Genomic DNA, 19,823 nt, shown 5'->3' on the forward strand with positions numbered 1-19,823 from the left:
CTTTGTTATTTCCTGAGGAATTATTTGACCTTCTCCTCATGACCTGCGAACGGGGAGATGTCCCTGGCCAATGGGCTTCTCTGATCACTTTGGGTTCCCTTTTACCTCTTAATGTAGACCAGGTCTGACTGCTGTAGAGCTCACAGCAGAGCTCCCTGCTTCTTGTGGCACTCTCAGAGCACCAGAGGTAAGCCAAGGAGCTGCATCCATCTCTTCCTGAAATCAATGAGGCAGAGTACGTTGTGTTTGTGGGTGTTCTGTGAGACATGCAATGGGCTTTGCTCAGAGGTCTAAATTTTGCACTCTTTTTTTCAACAGACAACCTTATCCAGAGGCAGGAAATGTGTAACAGCAGCTCCATCACCGAGTTCCTCCTGCTGGCATTCGCAGACACGCGGGAGCTGAAGCTCCTGCACTTTGGGCTCTTCCTGGGCATCTACCTGGCTGCCCTCCTGGGCAACGGCCTCATCCTCACCGCCGTAGTCTGTGACCACCGCCTCCACAGCCCCATGTACTTCTTCCTCCTCAACCTCGCCCTCCTCGACTTGGGCTCCATCTCCACCACTCTCCCCAAAGCCATGGCCAATGCCCTCTGGGACACCAGGGTCATTTCCTACATAGGATGTACTGCGCAGGTCCTTCTGTTTCTCCTCTTCATTTCAGCGGAATTTTATCTCCTCACCATCATGGCCTATGACCGCTATGTGGCCATCTGCAAGCCCCTGCACTACGGGACCCTCCTGGGCACCAGAGCCTGTACCAGCATGGCAGCAGCTGCCTGGGGCAGTGGCTTTCTCAATGCTCTCATGGAAACCGCCAATACATTTTCACTGCCTCTCTGCCAAGGCAATGCCCTCAACCAGTTCTTCTGTGAAATCCCACAGATCCTCAAGCTTTCCTGCTCAAACTCCTACCCAAGGGAAGTAGGGCTTCTTGTGGTTAGTGCCTTTTTTGGTATTGGATGCTTTTCTTTTATTGCTCTATCCTACATACAGATCTTCAGAGCTGTGCTGAGGATCCCCTCGCAGCAGGGACGGCACAAAGCCTTTTCCACGTGCCTCCCTCACCTGGCTTCCATCTCCCTATTTCTCAGCACACTCATGTTTGCCTACCTGAAGCCCCCCTCTGTGTCCTTCCCATTCCTGGACCTGGTGGTTTCGTTTCTGTACACGGTGATACCTCCAGCATTGAATCCACTAATCTACAGCATGAGGAACCAGGAGCTCAAAGTTGCACTCAGGAAATTAATGACTAGATGTGTTTCAAAAGTAACAATCTGCTAAACTTTTTTTGCATGTGACTCATTATGTGACATCACATTACTTCTGTCTTCTCGTGCTTTTCTGGTTGTGTTTATTCTTGCTTCTGTTTTGCTTACTTCTGGTTAGTATTATTTTCTTTGTTTGCTTTAAATTAGTTTTAATTCTCCTAATGTTGCCCACAAAAATCATAGAATCATAGAATCATTATGGTTGGAAAAGACCTCCAACACCATCTAGTCCTACCATTCCCCAAACACCCATATTACCCACAAACCATGTTCCCAGATAACACTTCCAGCCTTTCCTTTAAAATCCCCAGGAACGGTGATCTCCCTGGGAAACCTGTTCCAATGCCCATCCAGTCTTTCGGAGTGGAAATTTCTCATAATAATTCATCCCACTCCCTCTTCAGTGTGTAACTCTCCGGCGTTGCTCAGCCTGTGCCCCTCCAGGCCAGTCCCTCTGCCCAGGCCAGAGCAAGAGGCCTGGCCCAGCCCCAGTGCAGCATGCTCCAGGCAGGTGCCTGTACAGACACCTTGCTCTTTCTCCTCTCTGCCTCCCTGCAGGCACAGCAATGTTCCCTTGCTCTTCTCCAGGGACACACTCGGTGAAGGCTGCCCTGGGACTGGGCCAGGACTCGCTGAGGCAATCAGCTGCAGGTGGGCACGTTCTGCTGCACAGAGGGGGATCATGGTCTACAGGGGGTTTCCTGAGCCAGCTGGTTCCTTTAGGGCTGGTTGTCACTGGAATGGGTTGCCCAGAGAAGTTGTGTCTGACACACCCATTGCCCCTTTGTGGCCAGAAGCCTCCCGTGCCAAAACAAGCTGGAGACCCCCCCCCCCCAGCAAAGTTGCTGTTTAACCTCATCTTTTCTGCATGGGGCCTCCTCTGCACCACAGAGCCCAGTCTCAGCTCCCACTTTGCCACAAGCGTTCTGCATGGGCGCTACAGGGCCTAACTCTCCCATGTCCTGCCCTGGCTCTGCCATCCCTCTGGGCAGGGGAGAGGGTGATGACAGCAAAGGGATGCGTTTGGGTGTGGAACGTGGGGCCTGGCAGAGACAAGGAGTCAAGGGAGAGGACAGGGCGAGGCAGCAAAGGCAGCACGAGCAGTGGTGTTGGTGCAGGGCCACGTTTGTGCCAGGAGCCTGAGTGGGCAGCAGCTGGCAGGAGGCGAGGGTGATACTGTAAAAGCCAGTCAAAGTAACTCTCTAAGACTCAGTTTGGAGTTTTAGAAAGCAGGCATTCTTTTATTGAGGTGCTGGACTTGGTGGGGATCACTCCACCTAGTGTGCTTACAGAACTGTTCAAGCTATAACGGTTCTATACAATTGAAACATACATATTAATCAGATTTCCAAGTAGTAGTTAAAATATTCATACTATTTCCTGTAACTCATTAAAATAAGTAAATGTCTCTGGCACGTGCACATTTGTTTCCACTGGTGGTCTTTCAGGGGTCTCTGGTGGTCATCAGTAGTCCTCCTCAGTATGTCCACTGGTTGAACCCAGTTCTTGTGCATGCCCAGACCATCTCGGTCTTTCTTCTCTTATTGTTTCAACTTAGGCACGCATTCATTGCTTAGTCAGTTACACATCCAAAGGCAAATGTATAGCATGAGTTCTTCACCTAATCTTCTGGCACATCCTCCAGGCCCTAATTCTGAAATACGAGTCTGTAGGCTCTTACAGATAAAGCTGACTAGTGAGTGTAGTGGATTTACGTGGCAAGGTTTTGGTAGCAGGGGGCCCTAGGGGTGGCTTCTGTGAGAAGGATCTAGAAGCTGCCCCATGTTAGGTAAGGGCCCCACTGCTGACCAGAGCCGAGCCAGTAAGTGATGTTGTTTGCGCCTCTGTGAGAGCATAGTTAAGAAAGGGGAAAAAAAAAACACTGCGCCACACAGCAGCTGGGAGAGTGACAGGAGTGAGAAACAGCCTTGCAGGCGCTAAGGTCACTGATGAAGGAGGGGGAGACGTGCTCCAGGAGCCGGAGCAGAAGTCCCCTGCGGTCTGTGGCGAGGACCATGGTGAAGCAGGCTGTCCCCCTGCAGCCCATGGAGTACCACGGTGGAGCAGGGTTCCACGCTGCACCCCGGGGAGGAGACCACGGTGGAGCAGGTGGACCTGCACCGACGGAGGCTGCAGCCTGTGGAAGAGCCCTGCCGGAGGAGATTCCAGGCTGGACCTGGGGCCCGTGGAGAGGAGCCCACGCAGGAGCAGGTGACCTGGCAGGAGCTGCTGCCCATGGGGGATCCAGGTTGGATCCTGATTTGGGAGCTCCTTGGTGACATCTGGCTGACACGGGTGACTGAGGAGCCAGTGAGGGGAGGTGACCTGCAGGACCTCATCCTTAGAGCTCAACACGAAGTGCTCAGGGATTTGAAAGAGGTGAGAAGAGCTGAGGATGCTGAGAGAGGGGAACAAGGCAAAGCAGAGGACTTGAGGTGAGCAGCCTTGGGCCTGCTGAGGGACCTGCTTGGAGGATTCCTTTGGGATATGGCCCCCCCTCCCTGCAGAGAGGAGGGGTGCAGGGAGATGGTTGATGTTTGAGCATCGACTGATAGAATGGACTGGGGTGGAAGGGACCTTCAAGGTCATCTAATTCCACCCCTCCTGCCACGGGCAGGGACACCTTCCACCAGACCAGCTTGCTCAAAGCCCCAGTCCAACCTGGCCTTGAACACTTTCTGGGATGGGGCATCCACAGTTTCTCTGGTAAACCTCTTCCTAGGACTCACCACCCTGATAAGAAAAGAATTTCTTCCTCATATCTAAGCTAAATCTGCCCTTCTTTGGGATTCAAACCATTGCTCCTCCTGCTGAAGGGATCCATATTCCATGTGTGTCTGTGTAGGTGTAGGTTTTCCCAGAAAATACCCTAGCATACAAAGAGCCCAACACACGTTCCCTCTGGTCCTGGCTTTGCTTGCTTTGTAGTGTCATCAGGGTGTTTCAGAGACAGTTCTCATGGTAATTCTTGCCTGGATCGGAAATTCCACTGACCAAGGACCTCCCTTAGTGCCTGTAGAGTCCTGACACTCCTCACGCTGTTATCTTGTGAGAGTCACCACCGTCAGGGTGAGCCATCAGCACCCAACTATGAACAGGTGCCAAAAGGGATCTTCAGGGCAGGGGTACCTTGGGAATCTCCAGTCTTCAGCCAACAGAAACCCCCTGCAGGTGGCAAGGAGACGTGGCCAGTGCTGCACGTGGGGCAGAATGACCTGCATCCATCAGGGCAGGGCTGGACGTGAGCAGCTGAGAGGGGACCCTGAGGAGAAGGCCTGGGTGCTACGAGGACACCATAGGAGCCAGTGGGACATGCTGACAGGGAGCAAGACCAGCTCCTTACCGGGCTGCACTAGGGGCAGCGGGGGCCACCCAGACCACTTGGGTTATCGTCCCCCTCGACTCAGTGCTGCTGTGGCTACCTCTGGAGCAGGGTGGCTCAGGCTGAGGGACCTGGGCTTCTTTGGCCCTGTGTCGTGCAGGCTCTGGGCAGAAGAGAAGTAGGCTGAGACTGCTTGAGGGGTGGTTGCAGTGATGGTGGAGTTTTTCCTCTTTGTACGAAAGAGCATGAGAAAGAAAGAACATCAAAAATTGAGATTCGGGGTGGTGAGATGGGGGCTGAGGTGAAATGTTTCTTGAAGAGCAGAGCTGTGGTGCAAGAGGTCACCCAGAGGGTGTCAGGATCAGCCCCTGGCTTTGTGTTTCATGGACTTACTGAGGGCAGATGGAGAGACATCAGTCAAGGCAGGGAGGTGCAAGGTGGGGAAGCAAGGTGGCTATCTAAGTCCTGCAGGGAAACAGGTGCAGACACGCAACAGCATGGGACAGCCTGTGATGGTTATTGTTAAGGATCCTTTGCAAGATGAAAGCCCCCGACAGAGCCAACAGCTTTGTCTGCTGGGCTCTGGCTCTTGTCTCTGTCAGTGAGGCCTATGAGGAGACACCTCATCCTTACAGCATTAGGGTCTCAATGCCTCCTCATCCCCCTCCAGGAGCCTAGGAGATGTCCTCCTGTAGCCTTGTACTTGGCACTTGCCCCTTACCCACTGCGCACTGACCCAGGAAGAGCCCTAAACCCCGCTGGAGGGACAGGATCTCCCTTCCCAGAGGCTGGGGTCAGGGCCCGACTTCATGGGACACATCAAGGGTTCCTCAGCATCAGGGCCACCTTTCCTGGGCCTTGGTCTCCCCGTCATCACTGCCTGCACTTTTCTGCTCTAACAAGTCCATGGGGAGGCTTTGTCAGTAATGTCCCTCAGTGGGACCGTTAACACTGTGAGAGGCTTTGGAGTTTGCATCAGACTTGGACTACTTGAGAAGCTGCTTCAGCCACCCAGGAGCAGCTCCTCTGCCAGGCGCAGCAGGGCTGGGGGCACTGCCTGCAGCTGGCATGGGGAGAGGAGAGAAGGGGGAGAGAGGTTCAGGGCAGCCTGGCATAGAAAGGCAGGGGAGAGCTGGCCGAGGGAGAAATCCTCACAGCCACCTCCCCACGGTAAGTGTCCGGGTGCAGGGCAATGCCGCTGCGCACCCTGCCAGGCTCTCCTGGAGCTGGCACATCCCTCAGGCGATGGCAGCTGTCAGGAGGACGCTCGGTGGTGGAGTTGAAGGGCACGCAGGGCTTGTGTGCTGCAGGGTCAGCGTGCAGGGCCCGAGGGCTCCCTTCTCTTGGGGCCGGCTGCAGGCTGTGCAGCCGGGGGTGCAGGCAGGGGTGCCCATGGCTGTGGTGCAGAGCAGGGTCCCTGCTGTGCCCCAGGGGCTGTGTGGCGGGGCAGGGCCTCTGCCGCCTGCCAGGCTCAGCACTCAGCCTGCCCGGGGAGCTGCCCAGGGGCTGCGGGGAGAAGCTGCGGGTGGAAGGAGCCCCCCCGGCACGGCACGGCACGGCACGGCACGGCAGGGCAGGGCAGGGTCCTGCTGCTGCCCAGAGCCTGCTGCCTGGGGCAGGCTGCTCACAGCCCCACACCTCCCCAGGGCACTGCACAGCAGAACTGCCCGCCAAGAGCTACCTGAAGGCAGTGCACTTCTTAGAATCTGCTTCATTTTCCTGCCCATGTGCTGAGGCAGAAGGATGGTAATGGAGTAGTAACATCTGTACTAGAGATTCCTCAAGGCTCCTTGAGCATTGCTGCTGCTCTGAGGCACCTCACACACCTCAGCATACAGACGGTACCGACATCACCTTTGTTGTTTCTTCGGGAATTATTTGACCTTCTCCTCACGTCCTGCAGCAGGGACATGTCCCTGGCCTGTGGACTTCTCAGATCACTCCCCGTTCCCTTTTACCTGTTGCTGCAGACCAGGACTGACTGCTGCACAGCCCACAGCACAGTCCCCTGCTTCTTGTGGCACCCTCAGAGTTCCTTAATTTTTGCACTGTCTTTGCTTCTTTTGGACAGGCTCCCTTGCTCAGAGACGATAAATGTGTAACAGCAGCTCCATCACCGAGTTCCTCCTGCTGGCATTCGCAGACATGCGGGAGCTGCAGCTCCTGCACTTCGGGCTCTTCCTGGGCATCTACCTGGCTGCCCTCCTGGGCAACGGCCTCATCCTCACCGCCATAGCCTGCGACCACCGCCTCCACACCCCCATGTACTTCTTCCTCCTCAACCTCGCCCTTAACGACCTGGGCTGCATCTCCACCACTCTCCCCAAAGCCATGGCCAATTTCCTCTGGGACACCAGGGCCATTTCCTATGTGGGATGTGTTGCACAGCTCTTTCTGATCATCTTTTTCAATTTAGCAGAACTTTCTCTTCTCACTGTCATGTCTTACGACCGCTATGTTGCCATCTGCCAGCCCCTGCGCTATGAGACCCTCCTGGCCACCAGAGCCTGTGCCACCATGGCAGCAGCTGCCTGGGGCAGTGGCTTTCTCCACGCTGTGCTGCACATTGCCAATACATTTTCACTGCCTCTCTGCTGTGGCAATTCCCTCAACCAGTTCTTCTGTGAAATCCCCCAGATCCTCAAGCTCTCCTGCTCAGACTCCTACCTCAGGGAAGTTCAAGTTCTTGTGGTTACTGCTTCTCTGTTTGGGGGGTGCTTTGTTTTCATCGCTCTGTCCTATGTGATGATCTTCAGGGCCGTGCTGAGGATCCCCTCTGAGCAGGGACGGCACAAAGCCTTTTCCACGTGCCTCCCTCACCTGGCTGTGGTCTCCCTCTTTATGAGCACAGTCATTTTTGCCCACCTGAAGCCCCCCTCCATTTCCTCCCCTTCCCTGGATCTTGTTCTGGCACTTCTGTACTTGGTGCTGCCTCCAGTAGTGAACCCCTTCATCTACAGCATGAGGAACCAGGAGATCAAGGTTGCCGTGTGGAAAGTGATGACTGGGTGTTTTTCTTAAGCAATATATTGCCCGCCTCCTTCTGTAAAGCACTCGTAATGTTACTCATGATAGGCGAAGCTGGTGGGTCTTATGTTCTTGTGTTGTTATTGTTGATTTTTTTTTCCAATTTTATCAAATGTTGTCCACGAAGAAATAGAATTCTTCATTTTGCTTGTGTATTTAAACCAATTCAAGTGCCTTTTTGTCTTATGTCCTTGCTCTGAGGCCTTTTCTGTGGCTGCAGGGACAGTGCCTGTGTGCAGAGGTGGAGGGGAAAAGAGTGGTGGCCCAGCAGTCCAGCCCGGGAGCACCAGTACTGGGTCCAGGCAGAGCTGCTCTCCTGCCGCTGCCACCCTCTCCTGCTGAACCCTGCTGCCGGTGTAAGGCCTGGCTGCTCCTGTAGCTTGGTGCCAGTGTTGCTGTGTGGCCGTGCTGGGACCGCGGGCAGGGACAGGCAGTGGGCACTTGAGTGACACAGCTGGCCTCCAGAACAGCATTTCCCTCCTAAAAGGGCCGTGCCTGAACGCTCACGGCATCTTTCGGAGTTGCCGTCACATCAGAACTTGCTCAAAGAGAGTCCCAAAGACTCCCTGAGACATAGAATCATAGAATCATAGAGTATCCCGAGTTGGAAGGGACCCATAAGGATCATCAAGTCCAACTCCTGGCACCGCACAGGTCTACCCAGAATCTACCTACACCATGTGACTAGGTGCACAGTCCAATCGCTACTTAAATTCAGACAGGCTTGGCGCAGTGACTACTTCCCTGGGGAGCCTGTTCCAGTGTGCGACCACTCTCTCGGTGAAGAACCTCTTCCCGATGTCCAGCCTAAACTTCCCCTGCCTCAGCTTAACACCGTTCCCGCGGGTCCTCTCACTGGTGATTACGGAGAATAGGTCCCCTGCCCCTCCACACCCCCTCGCGAGGAAGTTGTAGACTGCGATGAGGTCGCCCCTCAGCCTCCTCTTCTCCAGGCTGAACAGGCCAAGTGACCTCAGCCGCTCCTCATATGTCTTCCCCTCTAGGCCCTTCACCATCTTCGTCGCCCTCCTCTGGACGCTCTCCAGCAGTTTAATGTCCTTTTTGTACTGCGGTGCCCAGAACTGCACACAGTACTCGAGGTGAGGCTGCACCAGCGCAGAGCAGAGCGGGACAATCACTACCCCCAACAGACTCGCAATGCCGTGCTTGATGCATCCCAGGATATGGTTGGCCCTCCTGGCTGCCGGGGCACACTGCTGGCTCATATGCATGCTCCAGGAGAAACCAGGGTGGCTTGGTGGGACAGTTGGCCGCTCCAGGGAGGTTCTTGAATGCCCCAAGCAGGTAGTTTGGGTGTCGTGGGGACATGCATGGCTGTCCCAGCAAATGGAACCAGCGAGATGCCTGGGTGCCCTGGGAAGATGCTTGCTTGCCCCACAGAGAGACTTGGGTGAGCTAGGATGTGCTATGGGACTTGAGGTGCTCTTGGGTGGCTCCAAGGAGGGGCTTGTTTCCTTGGGGAGAATTTTGGATATTCTTATGAGATGCTTGGATGACCTTGGGAAATGTTTGAGTATTTCATGCCCTGGGGAGATGCTCAGATGCTCAGAGAACTTCCTTGGGAGCTTTGGGGACACATTAGAGTATTTCGGGAGGTGCTTGGGTGCCCTGAGGAGATGCTTTGGTGCTCCAGTGAGATGCCTGAGTGCTGTGAGGAGATGCATGGCTTCTCCAGGAAGATGCCCAGTGGAGACTCTTGGGTACCAACACTGATGCTGTTCTCTTCCAGGGAGGTGCTTGGGTGCTCCTGGGAGATGATTTGGTGCCGTGGAGGGTGCTCCAGGAAGATGCTCGTGCTCCCAGAAAGATTTTGGCTTTCAATAGGGAGGTGCTTGTCTTCTCCAGGGAGGTGCCTTAATGCTCCTTGAAAAAGATCGTGTGCTTTGGGGAGGTGCTTGGGTCCTCCGAGGAAGACAGGTTGGTGGTGCGGGGAGACTGTTGGGTGCTTCAGGGAGATGCCTGTGTGCTGCATGGAGAAGCCTGGGTACCCTCGGGACGTGGTTGTGTGTGCCTAAGGGAGATGTTGGTGTGAACCAGGGCAATGCTTTGCTTCTCCAGGGAGGATCTTGTTGCACCTCCCTGGGGCACCCTCACATGTCTCTTAGGAACCCCAGCATCCCTTCAGAACCACCAAAGGATCGCCCAAGCACCATTCCCAGAAAGCCAAGCATTCCTTTGGAGCTGCAAAGCACGTCCCTGGGGCATACAGCCCTGGACAAAAATAACACAAGCTTGTTTCCAGAAAACCAGTGCTTCTCATCTGAGGAAACATACATCTCCCCGAAGCACCCAAGCATCGTTCTCGAGCATTCAGCAATCTCGTTGGCTCACCCGAGCATCTCAACGGGCCAAGCAAGCACCTGCCCAGGCAACTCTACAACACTCTCGGAGCACTCAGGGCAGTCCCTGGAGGACAAAAATTGCTCTCTGCAGTACTCAAGCACCTCCTGGGGCACCAAAGTATCTCCTAGGGGAATAGGAGCATCTTCCTAGAGAGCCCAAGGACATGCCCAGGGCACACATGCACCTCCCTCCCCAGAGCACATAGGCATATCCCTGCTGCTCCCAAGGTTCTCCCCTGCTCACTCAGGCATCTCCCTGCAGGTCCTAAAGCATCTTGGTGGAACACGCAAGCACCTCCCTGGGCACACCACCCATCTTGGTGGACCTGCCAAGCATTTTGTCAGGTTTGTCAAGGTTTGTCAGTGACACAAAATGTGTCAGATTCACCTCCAAGACAAAAATATTTCTGGCATCTTCCATAAACCTCACAGGTAATGAATACCAAATAATTCTTGAAGTTTTAATTAAAAGTGTTGGGTGTTTTTATTTCTTTGTTTGCTTCTTGTCCATGTTTGGCAAGTTTTCCTTTTCTTGTTAAAGGTCCACACATATGCTTTTCTCCTTCTCTAGCTTGGAAAGTTCTCTTATAAAGAGATCTTCTATTTCCAGCTGCTTTCTCTACTCTTCTGTTAAGAGGAATCCTCCTGGTTTGTGTCTTGTCCTTGTCTCTGGGTTTGCTTGGCCAGGTGTGTGTCTCAGCACTTCTGCTGAGCCTTCGCCAGCTCCATTGCCCTTCTTTTGCACGAGGCAAAGCAGAGGACTTGAGGTGAGCAGCCTTGGGCCTGCTGAGGGACCTGCTTGGAGGATTCCTTTGGGATATGGCCCCCCTCCCTGCAGAGAGGAGGGGTGCAGGGAGATGGTTGATGTTTGAGCATCGACTGATAGAATGGACTGGGGTGGAAGGGACCTTCAAGGTCATCTAATTCCACCCCTCCTGCCACGGGCAGGGACACCTTCCACCAGACCAGCTTGCTCAAAGCCCCATCCAACCTGGCCTTGAACACTTTCTGGGATGGGGCATCCACAGTTTCTCTGGTAAACCTCTTCCTAGGACTCACCACCCTGATAAGAAAAGAATTTCTTCCTCATATCTAAGCTAAATCTGCCCTTCTTTGGGATTCAAACCATTGCTCCTCCTGCTGAAGGGATCCATATTCCATGTGTGTCTGTGTAGGTGTAGGTTTTCCCAGAAAATACCCTAGCATACAAAGAGCCCAACACACGTTCCCTCTGGTCCTGGCTTTGCTTGCTTTGTAGTGTCATCGGGTGTTTCAGAGATGGTTCTCATGGTAATTCTTGCCTGGATCGGAAATTCCACTGACCAAGGACCTCCCTTAGTGCCTGTAGAGTCCTGACACTCCTCACGCTGTTATCTTGTGAGAGTCACCACCGTCAGGGTGAGCCATCAGCACCCAACTATGAACAGGTGACACAAGGGAGCTTCAGGGCAGGGGGACCTTGGGAATCTCCAGCCTTCAGCCAACAGAAACCCCCTGCAGGTGGCAAGGAGACGTGGCCAGTGCTGCACGTGGGGCAGAATACCTGCATCCATCAGGGCAGGGCTGGACGTGAGCAGCTGAGAGGGGACCCTGAGGAGAAGGCCTGGGTGCTACGAGGACACCATAGGAGCCAGTGGGACATGCTGACAGGGAGCAAGACCAGCTCCTTACCGGGCTGCACTAGGGGGCAGCGGGGGCCACCCAGACCACTTGGGTTATCGTCCCCCTCGACTCAGTGCTGCTGTGGCTACCTCTGGAGCAGGGTGGCTCAGGCTGAGGGACCTGGGCTTCTTTGGCCCTGTGTCGTGCAGGCTCTGGGCAGAAGAGAAGTAGGCTGAGACTGCTTGAGGGGTGGTTGCAGTGATGGTGGAGTTTTTCCTCTTTGTACGAAAGAGCATGAGAAAGAAAGAACATCAAAAATTGAGATTCGGGGTGGTGAGATGGGGGCTGAGGTGAAATGTTTCTTGAAGAGCAGAGCTGTGGTGCAAGAGGTCACCCAGAGGGTGTCAGGATCAGCCCCTGGCTTTGTGTTTCATGGGTTACTGAGGGCAGATGGAGAGACATCAGTCAAGGCAGGGAGGTGCAAGGTGGGGAAGCAAGGTGGCTATCTAAGTCCTGCAGGGAAACAGGTGCAGACACGCAACAGCATGGGACAGCCTGTGATGGTTATTGTTAAGGATCCTTTGCAAGATGAAAGCCCCCGACAGAGCCAACAGCTTTGTCTGCTGGGCTCTGGCTCTTGTCTCTGTCAGTGAGGCCTATGAGGAGACACCTCATCCTTACAGCATTAGGGTCTCAATGCCTCCTCATCCCCCTCCAGGAGCCTAGGAGATGTCCTCCTGTAGCCTTGTACTTGGCATTGCCCCTTACCCACTGCGCACTGACCCAGGAAGAGCCCTAAACCCCGCTGGAGGGACAGGATCTCCCTTCCCAGAGGCTGGGGTCAGGGCCCGACTTCATGGGACACATCAAGGGTTCCTCAGCATCAGGGCCACCTTTCCTGGGCCTTGGTCTCCCCGTCATCACTGCCTGCACTTTTCTGCTCTAACAAGTCCATGGGGAGGCTTTGTCAGTAATGTCCCTCAGTGGGACCGTTAACACTGTGAGAGGCTTTGGAGTTTGCATCAGACTTGGACTACTTGAGAAGCTGCTTCAGCCACCCAGGAGCAGCTCCTCTGCCAGGCGCAGCAGGGCTGGGGGCACTGCCTGCAGCTGGCATGGGGAGAGGAGAGAAGGGGGAGAGAGGTTCAGGGCAGCCTGGCATAGAAAGGCAGGGGAGAGCTGGCCGAGGGAGAAATCCTCACAGCCACCTCCCCACGGTAAGTGTCCGGGTGCAGGGCAATGCCGCTGCGCACCCTGCCAGGCTCTCCTGGAGCTGGCACATCCCTCAGGCGATGGCAGCTGTCAGGAGGACGCTCGGTGGTGGAGTTGAAGGGCACGCAGGGCTTGTGTGCTGCAGGGTCAGCGTGCAGGGCCCGAGGGCTCCCTTCTCTTGGGGCCGGCTGCAGGCTGTGCAGCCGGGGGTGCAGGCAGGGGTGCCCATGGCTGTGGTGCAGAGCAGGGTCCCTGCTGTGCCCCAGGGGCTGTGTGGCGGGGCAGGGCCTCTGCCGCCTGCCAGGCTCAGCACTCAGCCTGCCCGGGGAGCTGCCCAGGGGCTGCGGGGAGAAGCTGCGGGTGGAAGGAGCCCCCCGGCACGGCACGGCACGGCACGGCACGGCAGGGCAGGGCAGGGTCCTGCTGCTGCCCAGAGCCTGCTGCCTGGGGCAGGCTGCTCACAGCCCCACACCTCCCCAGGGCACTGCACAGCAGAACTGCCCGCCAAGAGCTACCTGAAGGCAGTGCACTTCTTAGAATCTGCTTCATTTTCCTGCCCATGTGCTGAGGCAGAAGGATGGTAATGGAGTAGTAACATCTGTACTAGAGATTCCTCAAGGCTCCTTGAGCATTGCTGCTGCTCTGAGGCACCTCACACACCTCAGCATACAGACGGTACCGACATCACCTTTGTTGTTTCTTCGGGAATTATTTGACCTTCTCCTCACGTCCTGCAGCAGGGACATGTCCCTGGCCTGTGGACTTCTCAGATCACTCCCCGTTCCCTTTTACCTGTTGCTGCAGACCAGGACTGACTGCTGCACAGCCCACAGCACAGTCCCCTGCTTCTTGTGGCACCCTCAGAGTTCCTTAATTTTTGCACTGTCTTTGCTTCTTTTGGACAGGCTCCCTTGCTCAGAGACGATAAATGTGTAACAGCAGCTCCATCACCGAGTTCCTCCTGCTGGCATTCGCAGACATGCGGGAGCTGCAGCTCCTGCACTTCGGGCTCTTCCTGGGCATCTACCTGGCTGCCCTCCTGGGCAACGGCCTCATCCTCACCGCCGTAGCCTGCGACCACCGCCTCCACACCCCCATGTACTTCTTCCTCCTCAACCTCGCCCTTAACGACCTGGGCTGCATCTCCACCACTCTCCCCAAAGCCATGGCCAATTTCCTCTGGGACACCAGGGCCATTTCCTATGTGGGATGTGTTGCACAGCTCTTTCTGATCATCTTTTTCAATTTAGCAGAACTTTCTCTTCTCACTGTCATGTCTTACGACCGCTATGTTGCCATCTGCCAGCCCCTGCACTATGAGACCCTCCTGGCCACCAGAGCCTGTGCCACCATGGCAGCAGCTGCCTGGGGCAGTGGCTTTCTCCACGCTGTGCTGCACATTGCCAATACATTTTCACTGCCTCTCTGCTGTGGCAATTCCCTCAACCAGTTCTTCTGTGAAATCCCCCAGATCCTCAAGCTCTCCTGCTCAGACTCCTACCTCAGGGAAGTTCAAGTTCTTGTGGTTACTGCTTCTCTGTTTGGGGGGTGCTTTGTTTTCATCGCTCTGTCCTATGTGATGATCTTCAGGGCCGTGCTGAGGATCCCCTCTGAGCAGGGACGGCACAAAGCCTTTTCCACGTGCCTCCCTCACCTGGCTGTGGTCTCCCTCTTTATGAGCACAGTCATTTTTGCCCACCTGAAGCCCCCCTCCATTTCCTCCCCTTCCCTGGATCTTGTTCTGGCACTTCTGTACTTGGTGCTGCCTCCAGTAGTGAACCCCTTCATCTACAGCATGAGGAACCAGGAGATCAAGGTTGCCGTGTGGAAAGTGATGACTGGGTGTTTTTCTTAAGCAATATATTGCCCGCCTCCTTCTGTAAAGCACTCGTAATGTTACTCATGATAGGCGAAGCTGGTGGGTCTTATGTTCTTGTGTTGTTATTGTTGATTTTTTTTTCCAATTTTATCAAATGTTGTCCACGAAGAAATAGAATTCTTCATTTTGCTTGTGTATTTAAACCAATTCAAGTGCCTTTTTGTCTTATGTCCTTGCTCTGAGGCCTTTTCTGTGGCTGCAGGGACAGTGCCTGTGTGCAGAGGTGGAGGGGAAAAGAGTGGTGGCCCAGCAGTCCAGCCCGGGAGCACCAGTACTGGGTCCAGGCAGAGCTGCTCTCCTGCCGCTGCCACCCTCTCCTGCTGAACCCTGCTGCCGGTGTAAGGCCTGGCTGCTCCTGTAGCTTGGTGCCAGTGTTGCTGTGTGGCCGTGCTGGGACCGCGGGCAGGGACAGGCAGTGGGCACTTGAGTGACACAGCTGGCCTCCAGAACAGCATTTCCCTCCTAAAAGGGCCGTGCCTGAACGCTCACGGCATCTTTCGGAGTTGCCGTCACATCAGAACTTGCTCAAAGAGAGTCCCAAAGACTCCCTGAGACATAGAATCATAGAATCATAGAGTATCCCGAGTTGGAAGGGACCCATAAGGATCATCAAGTCCAACTCCTGGCACCGCACAGGTCTACCCAGAATCTACCTACACCATGTGACTAGGTGCACAGTCCAATCGCTACTTAAATTCAGACAGGCTTGGCGCAGTGACTACTTCCCTGGGGAGCCTGTTCCAGTGTGCGACCACTCTCTCGGTGAAGAACCTCTTCCCGATGTCCAGCCTAAACTTCCCCTGCCTCAGCTTAACACCGTTCCCGCGGGTCCTCTCACTGGTGATTACGGAGAATAGGTCCCCTGCCCCTCCACACCCCCTCGCGAGGAAGTTGTAGACTGCGATGAGGTCGCCCCTCAGCCTCCTCTTCTCCAGGCTGAACAGGCCAAGTGACCTCAGCCGCTCCTCATATGTCTTCCCCTCTAGGCCCTTCACCATCTTCGTCGCCCTCCTCTGGACGCTCTCCAGCAGTTTAATGTCCTTTTTGTACTGCGGTGCCCAGAACTGCACACAGTACTCGAGGTGAGGCTGCACCAGCGCAGAGCAGAGCGGGACAATCACTACCCCCAACAGACTCGCAATGCCGTGCTTGATGCATCCCAGGATATGGTTGGCCCTCCTGGCTGCCGGGGCACACTGCTGGCTCATATGCATGCTCCAGGAGAAACCAGGGTGGCTTGGTGGGACAGTTGGCCGCTCCAGGGAGGTTCTTGAATGCCCCAAGCAGGTGTTTGGGTGTCCTGGGGACATGCATGGCTGTCCCAGCAAATGGAACCAGCGAGATGCCTGGGTGCCCTGGGAAGATGCTTGCTTGCCCCACAGAGAGACTTGGGTGAGCTAGGATGTGCTATGGGACTTGAGGTGCTCTTGGGTGGCTCCAAGGAGGGGCTTGTTTCCTTGGGGAGAATTTTGGATATTCTTATGAGATGCTTGGATGACCTTGGGAAATGTTTGAGTATTTCATGCCCTGGGGAGATGCTCAGATGCTCAGAGAACTTCCTTGGGAGCTTTGGGGACACATTAGAGTATTTCGGGAGGTGCTTGGGTGCCCTGAGGAGATGCTTTGGTGCTCCAGTGAGATGCCTGAGTGCTGTGAGGAGATGCATGGCTTCTCCAGGAAGATGCCCAGTGGAGACTCTTGGGTACCAACACTGATGCTGTTCTCTTCCAGGGAGGTGCTTGGGTGCTCCTGGGAGATGATTTGGTGCCGTGGAGGGTGCTCCAGGAAGATGCTCGTGCTCCCAGAAAGATTTTGGCTTTCAATAGGGAGGTGCTTGTCTTCTCCAGGGAGGTGCCTTAATGCTCCTTGAAAAAGATCGTGTGCTTTGGGGAGGTGCTTGGGTCCTCCGAGGAAGACAGGTTGGTGGTGCGGGGAGACTGTTGGGTGCTTCAGGGAGATGCCTGTGTGCTGCATGGAGAAGCCTGGGTACCCTCGGGACGTGGTTGTGTGTGCCTAAGGGAGATGTTGGTGTGAACCAGGGCAATGCTTTGCTTCTCCAGGGAGGATCTTGTTGCACCTCCCTGGGGCACCCTCACATGTCTCTTAGGAACCCCAGCACCCTTCAGAACCACCAAAGGATCGCCCAAGCACCATTCCCAGAAAGCCAAGCATTCCTTTGGAGCTGCAAAGCACGTCCCTGGGGCATACACCCTGGACAAAAATAACACAAGCTTGTTTCCAGAAAACCAGTGCTTCTCATCTGAGGAAACATACATCTCCCCGAAGCACCCAAGCATCGTTCTCGAGCATTCAGCAATCTCGTTGGCTCACCCGAGCATCTCAACGGGCCAAGCAAGCACCTGCCCAGGCAACTCTACAACACTCTCGGAGCACTCAGGGCAGTCCCTGGAGGACAAAAATTGCTCTCTGCAGTACTCAAGCACCTCCTGGGGCACCAAAGTATCTCCTAGGGGAATAGGAGCATCTTCCTAGAGAGCCCAAGGACATGCCCAGGGCACACATGCACCTCCCTCCCCAGAGCACATAGGCATATCCCTGCTGCTCCCAAGGTTCTCCCCTGCTCACTCAGGCATCTCCCTGCAGGTCCTAAAGCATCTTGGTGGAACACGCAAGCACCTCCCTGGGCACACCACCCATCTTGGTGGACCTGCCAAGCATTTTGTCAGGTTTGTCAAGGTTTGTCAGTGACACAAAATGTGTCAGATTCACCTCCAAGACAAAAATATTTCTGGCATCTTCCATAAACCTCACAGGTAATGAATACCAAATAATTCTTGAAGTTTTAATTAAAAGTGTTGGGTGTTTTTATTTCTTTGTTTGCTTCTTGTCCATGTTTGGCAAGTTTTCCTTTTCTTGTTAAAGGTCCACACATATGCTTTTCTCCTTCTCTAGCTTGGAAAGTTCTCTTATAAAGAGATCTTCTATTTCCAGCTGCTTTCTCTACTCTTCTGTTAAGAGGAATCCTCCTGGTTTGTGTCTTGTCCTTGTCTCTGGGTTTGCTTGGCCAGGTGTGTGTCTCAGCACTTCTGCTGAGCCTTCGCCAGCTCCATTGCCCTTCTTTTGCACGAGGCAAAGCAGAGGACTTGAGGTGAGCAGCCTTGGGCCTGCTGAGGGACCTGCTTGGAGGATTCCTTTGGGATATGGCCCCCCTCCCTGCAGAGAGGAGGGGTGCAGGGAGATGGTTGATGTTTGAGCATCGACTGATAGAATGGACTGGGGTGGAAGGGACCTTCAAGGTCATCTAATTCCACCCCTCCTGCCACGGGCAGGGACACCTTCCACCAGACCAGCTTGCTCAAAGCCCCATCCAACCTGGCCTTGAACACTTTCTGGGATGGGGCATCCACAGTTTCTCTGGTAAACCTCTTCCTAGGACTCACCACCCTGATAAGAAAAGAATTTCTTCCTCATATCTAAGCTAAATCTGCCCTTCTTTGGGATTCAAACCATTGCTCCTCCTGCTGAAGGGATCCATATTCCATGTGTGTCTGTGTAGGTGTAGGTTTTCCCAGAAAATACCCTAGCATACAAAGAGCCCAACACACGTTCCCTCTGGTCCTGGCTTTGCTTGCTTTGTAGTGTCATCGGGTGTTTCAGAGATGGTTCTCATGGTAATTCTTGCCTGGATCGGAAATTCCACTGACCAAGGACCTCCCTTAGTGCCTGTAGAGTCCTGACACTCCTCACGCTGTTATCTTGTGAGAGTCACCACCGTCAGGGTGAGCCATCAGCACCCAACTATGAACAGGTGACACAAGGGAGCTTCAGGGCAGGGGGACCTTGGGAATCTCCAGCCTTCAGCCAACAGAAACCCCCTGCAGGTGGCAAGGAGACGTGGCCAGTGCTGCACGTGGGGCAGAATACCTGCATCCATCAGGGCAGGGCTGGACGTGAGCAGCTGAGAGGGGACCCTGAGGAGAAGGCCTGGGTGCTACGAGGACACCATAGGAGCCAGTGGGACATGCTGACAGGGAGCAAGACCAGCTCCTTACCGGGCTGCACTAGGGGCAGCGGGGGCCACCCAGACCACTTGGGTTATCGTCCCCCTCGACTCAGTGCTGCTGTGGCTACCTCTGGAGCAGGGTGGCTCAGGCTGAGGGACCTGGGCTTCTTTGGCCCTGTGTCGTGCAGGCTCTGGGCAGAAGAGAAGTAGGCTGAGACTGCTTGAGGGGTGGTTGCAGTGATGGTGGAGTTTTTCCTCTTTGTACGAAAGAGCATGAGAAAGAAAGAACATCAAAAATTGAGATTCGGGGTGGTGAGATGGGGGCTGAGGTGAAATGTTTCTTGAAGAGCAGAGCTGTGGTGCAAGAGGTCACCCAGAGGGTGTCAGGATCAGCCCCTGGCTTTGTGTTTCATGGGTTACTGAGGGCAGATGGAGAGACATCAGTCAAGGCAGGGAGGTGCAAGGTGGGGAAGCAAGGTGGCTATCTAAGTCCTGCAGGGAAACAGGTGCAGACACGCAACAGCATGGGACAGCCTGTGATGGTTATTGTTAAGGATCCTTTGCAAGATGAAAGCCCCCGACAGAGCCAACAGCTTTGTCTGCTGGGCTCTGGCTCTTGTCTCTGTCAGTGAGGCCTATGAGGAGACACCTCATCCTTACAGCATTAGGGTCTCAATGCCTCCTCATCCCCCTCCAGGAGCCTAGGAGATGTCCTCCTGTAGCCTTGTACTTGGCATTGCCCCTTACCCACTGCGCACTGACCCAGGAAGAGCCCTAAACCCCGCTGGAGGGACAGGATCTCCCTTCCCAGAGGCTGGGGTCAGGGCCCGACTTCATGGGACACATCAAGGGTTCCTCAGCATCAGGGCCACCTTTCCTGGGCCTTGGTCTCCCCGTCATCACTGCCTGCACTTTTCTGCTCTAACAAGTCCATGGGGAGGCTTTGTCAGTAATGTCCCTCAGTGGGACCGTTAACACTGTGAGAGGCTTTGGAGTTTGCATCAGACTTGGACTACTTGAGAAGCTGCTTCAGCCACCCAGGAGCAGCTCCTCTGCCAGGCGCAGCAGGGCTGGGGGCACTGCCTGCAGCTGGCATGGGGAGAGGAGAGAAGGGGGAGAGAGGTTCAGGGCAGCCTGGCATAGAAAGGCAGGGGAGAGCTGGCCGAGGGAGAAATCCTCACAGC

At 54.8% G+C, this 19,823-nt stretch overlaps 3 protein-coding genes across 3 annotated transcripts; all 3 read left to right on the top strand.

Annotated features, from left to right (window-relative positions):
* The first annotated feature begins 341 nt into the window (after positions 1 to 341).
* Positions 342 to 1,283, top strand: LOC118261369 (olfactory receptor 14C36-like). Its single transcript, XM_035572190.1, has one exon. The coding sequence runs from the start codon at positions 342 to 344 to the stop codon at positions 1,281 to 1,283; it is 942 nt and encodes a 313-aa protein (XP_035428083.1).
* Positions 1,284 to 6,686: 5,403 nt separating this feature from the next.
* LOC118261370 (olfactory receptor 14C36-like) lies at positions 6,687 to 7,613 on the top strand. Its single transcript, XM_035572191.1, has one exon. It carries the CDS (start codon positions 6,687 to 6,689, stop codon positions 7,611 to 7,613), a length of 927 nt encoding a protein of 308 aa, XP_035428084.1.
* Positions 7,614 to 13,724: 6,111 nt separating this feature from the next.
* LOC118261371 (olfactory receptor 14C36-like) lies at positions 13,725 to 14,651 on the top strand. The gene has a single exon (XM_035572192.2). The coding sequence runs from the start codon at positions 13,725 to 13,727 to the stop codon at positions 14,649 to 14,651; it is 927 nt and encodes a 308-aa protein (XP_035428085.2).
* The last annotated feature ends 5,172 nt before the right edge of the window (positions 14,652 to 19,823 follow it).

Source organism: Cygnus atratus, unplaced genomic scaffold (genome assembly GCF_013377495.2).
Source record: "Cygnus atratus isolate AKBS03 ecotype Queensland, Australia unplaced genomic scaffold, CAtr_DNAZoo_HiC_assembly HiC_scaffold_201, whole genome shotgun sequence".
Taxonomy (NCBI): Eukaryota; Metazoa; Chordata; class Aves; order Anseriformes; family Anatidae; genus Cygnus; species Cygnus atratus.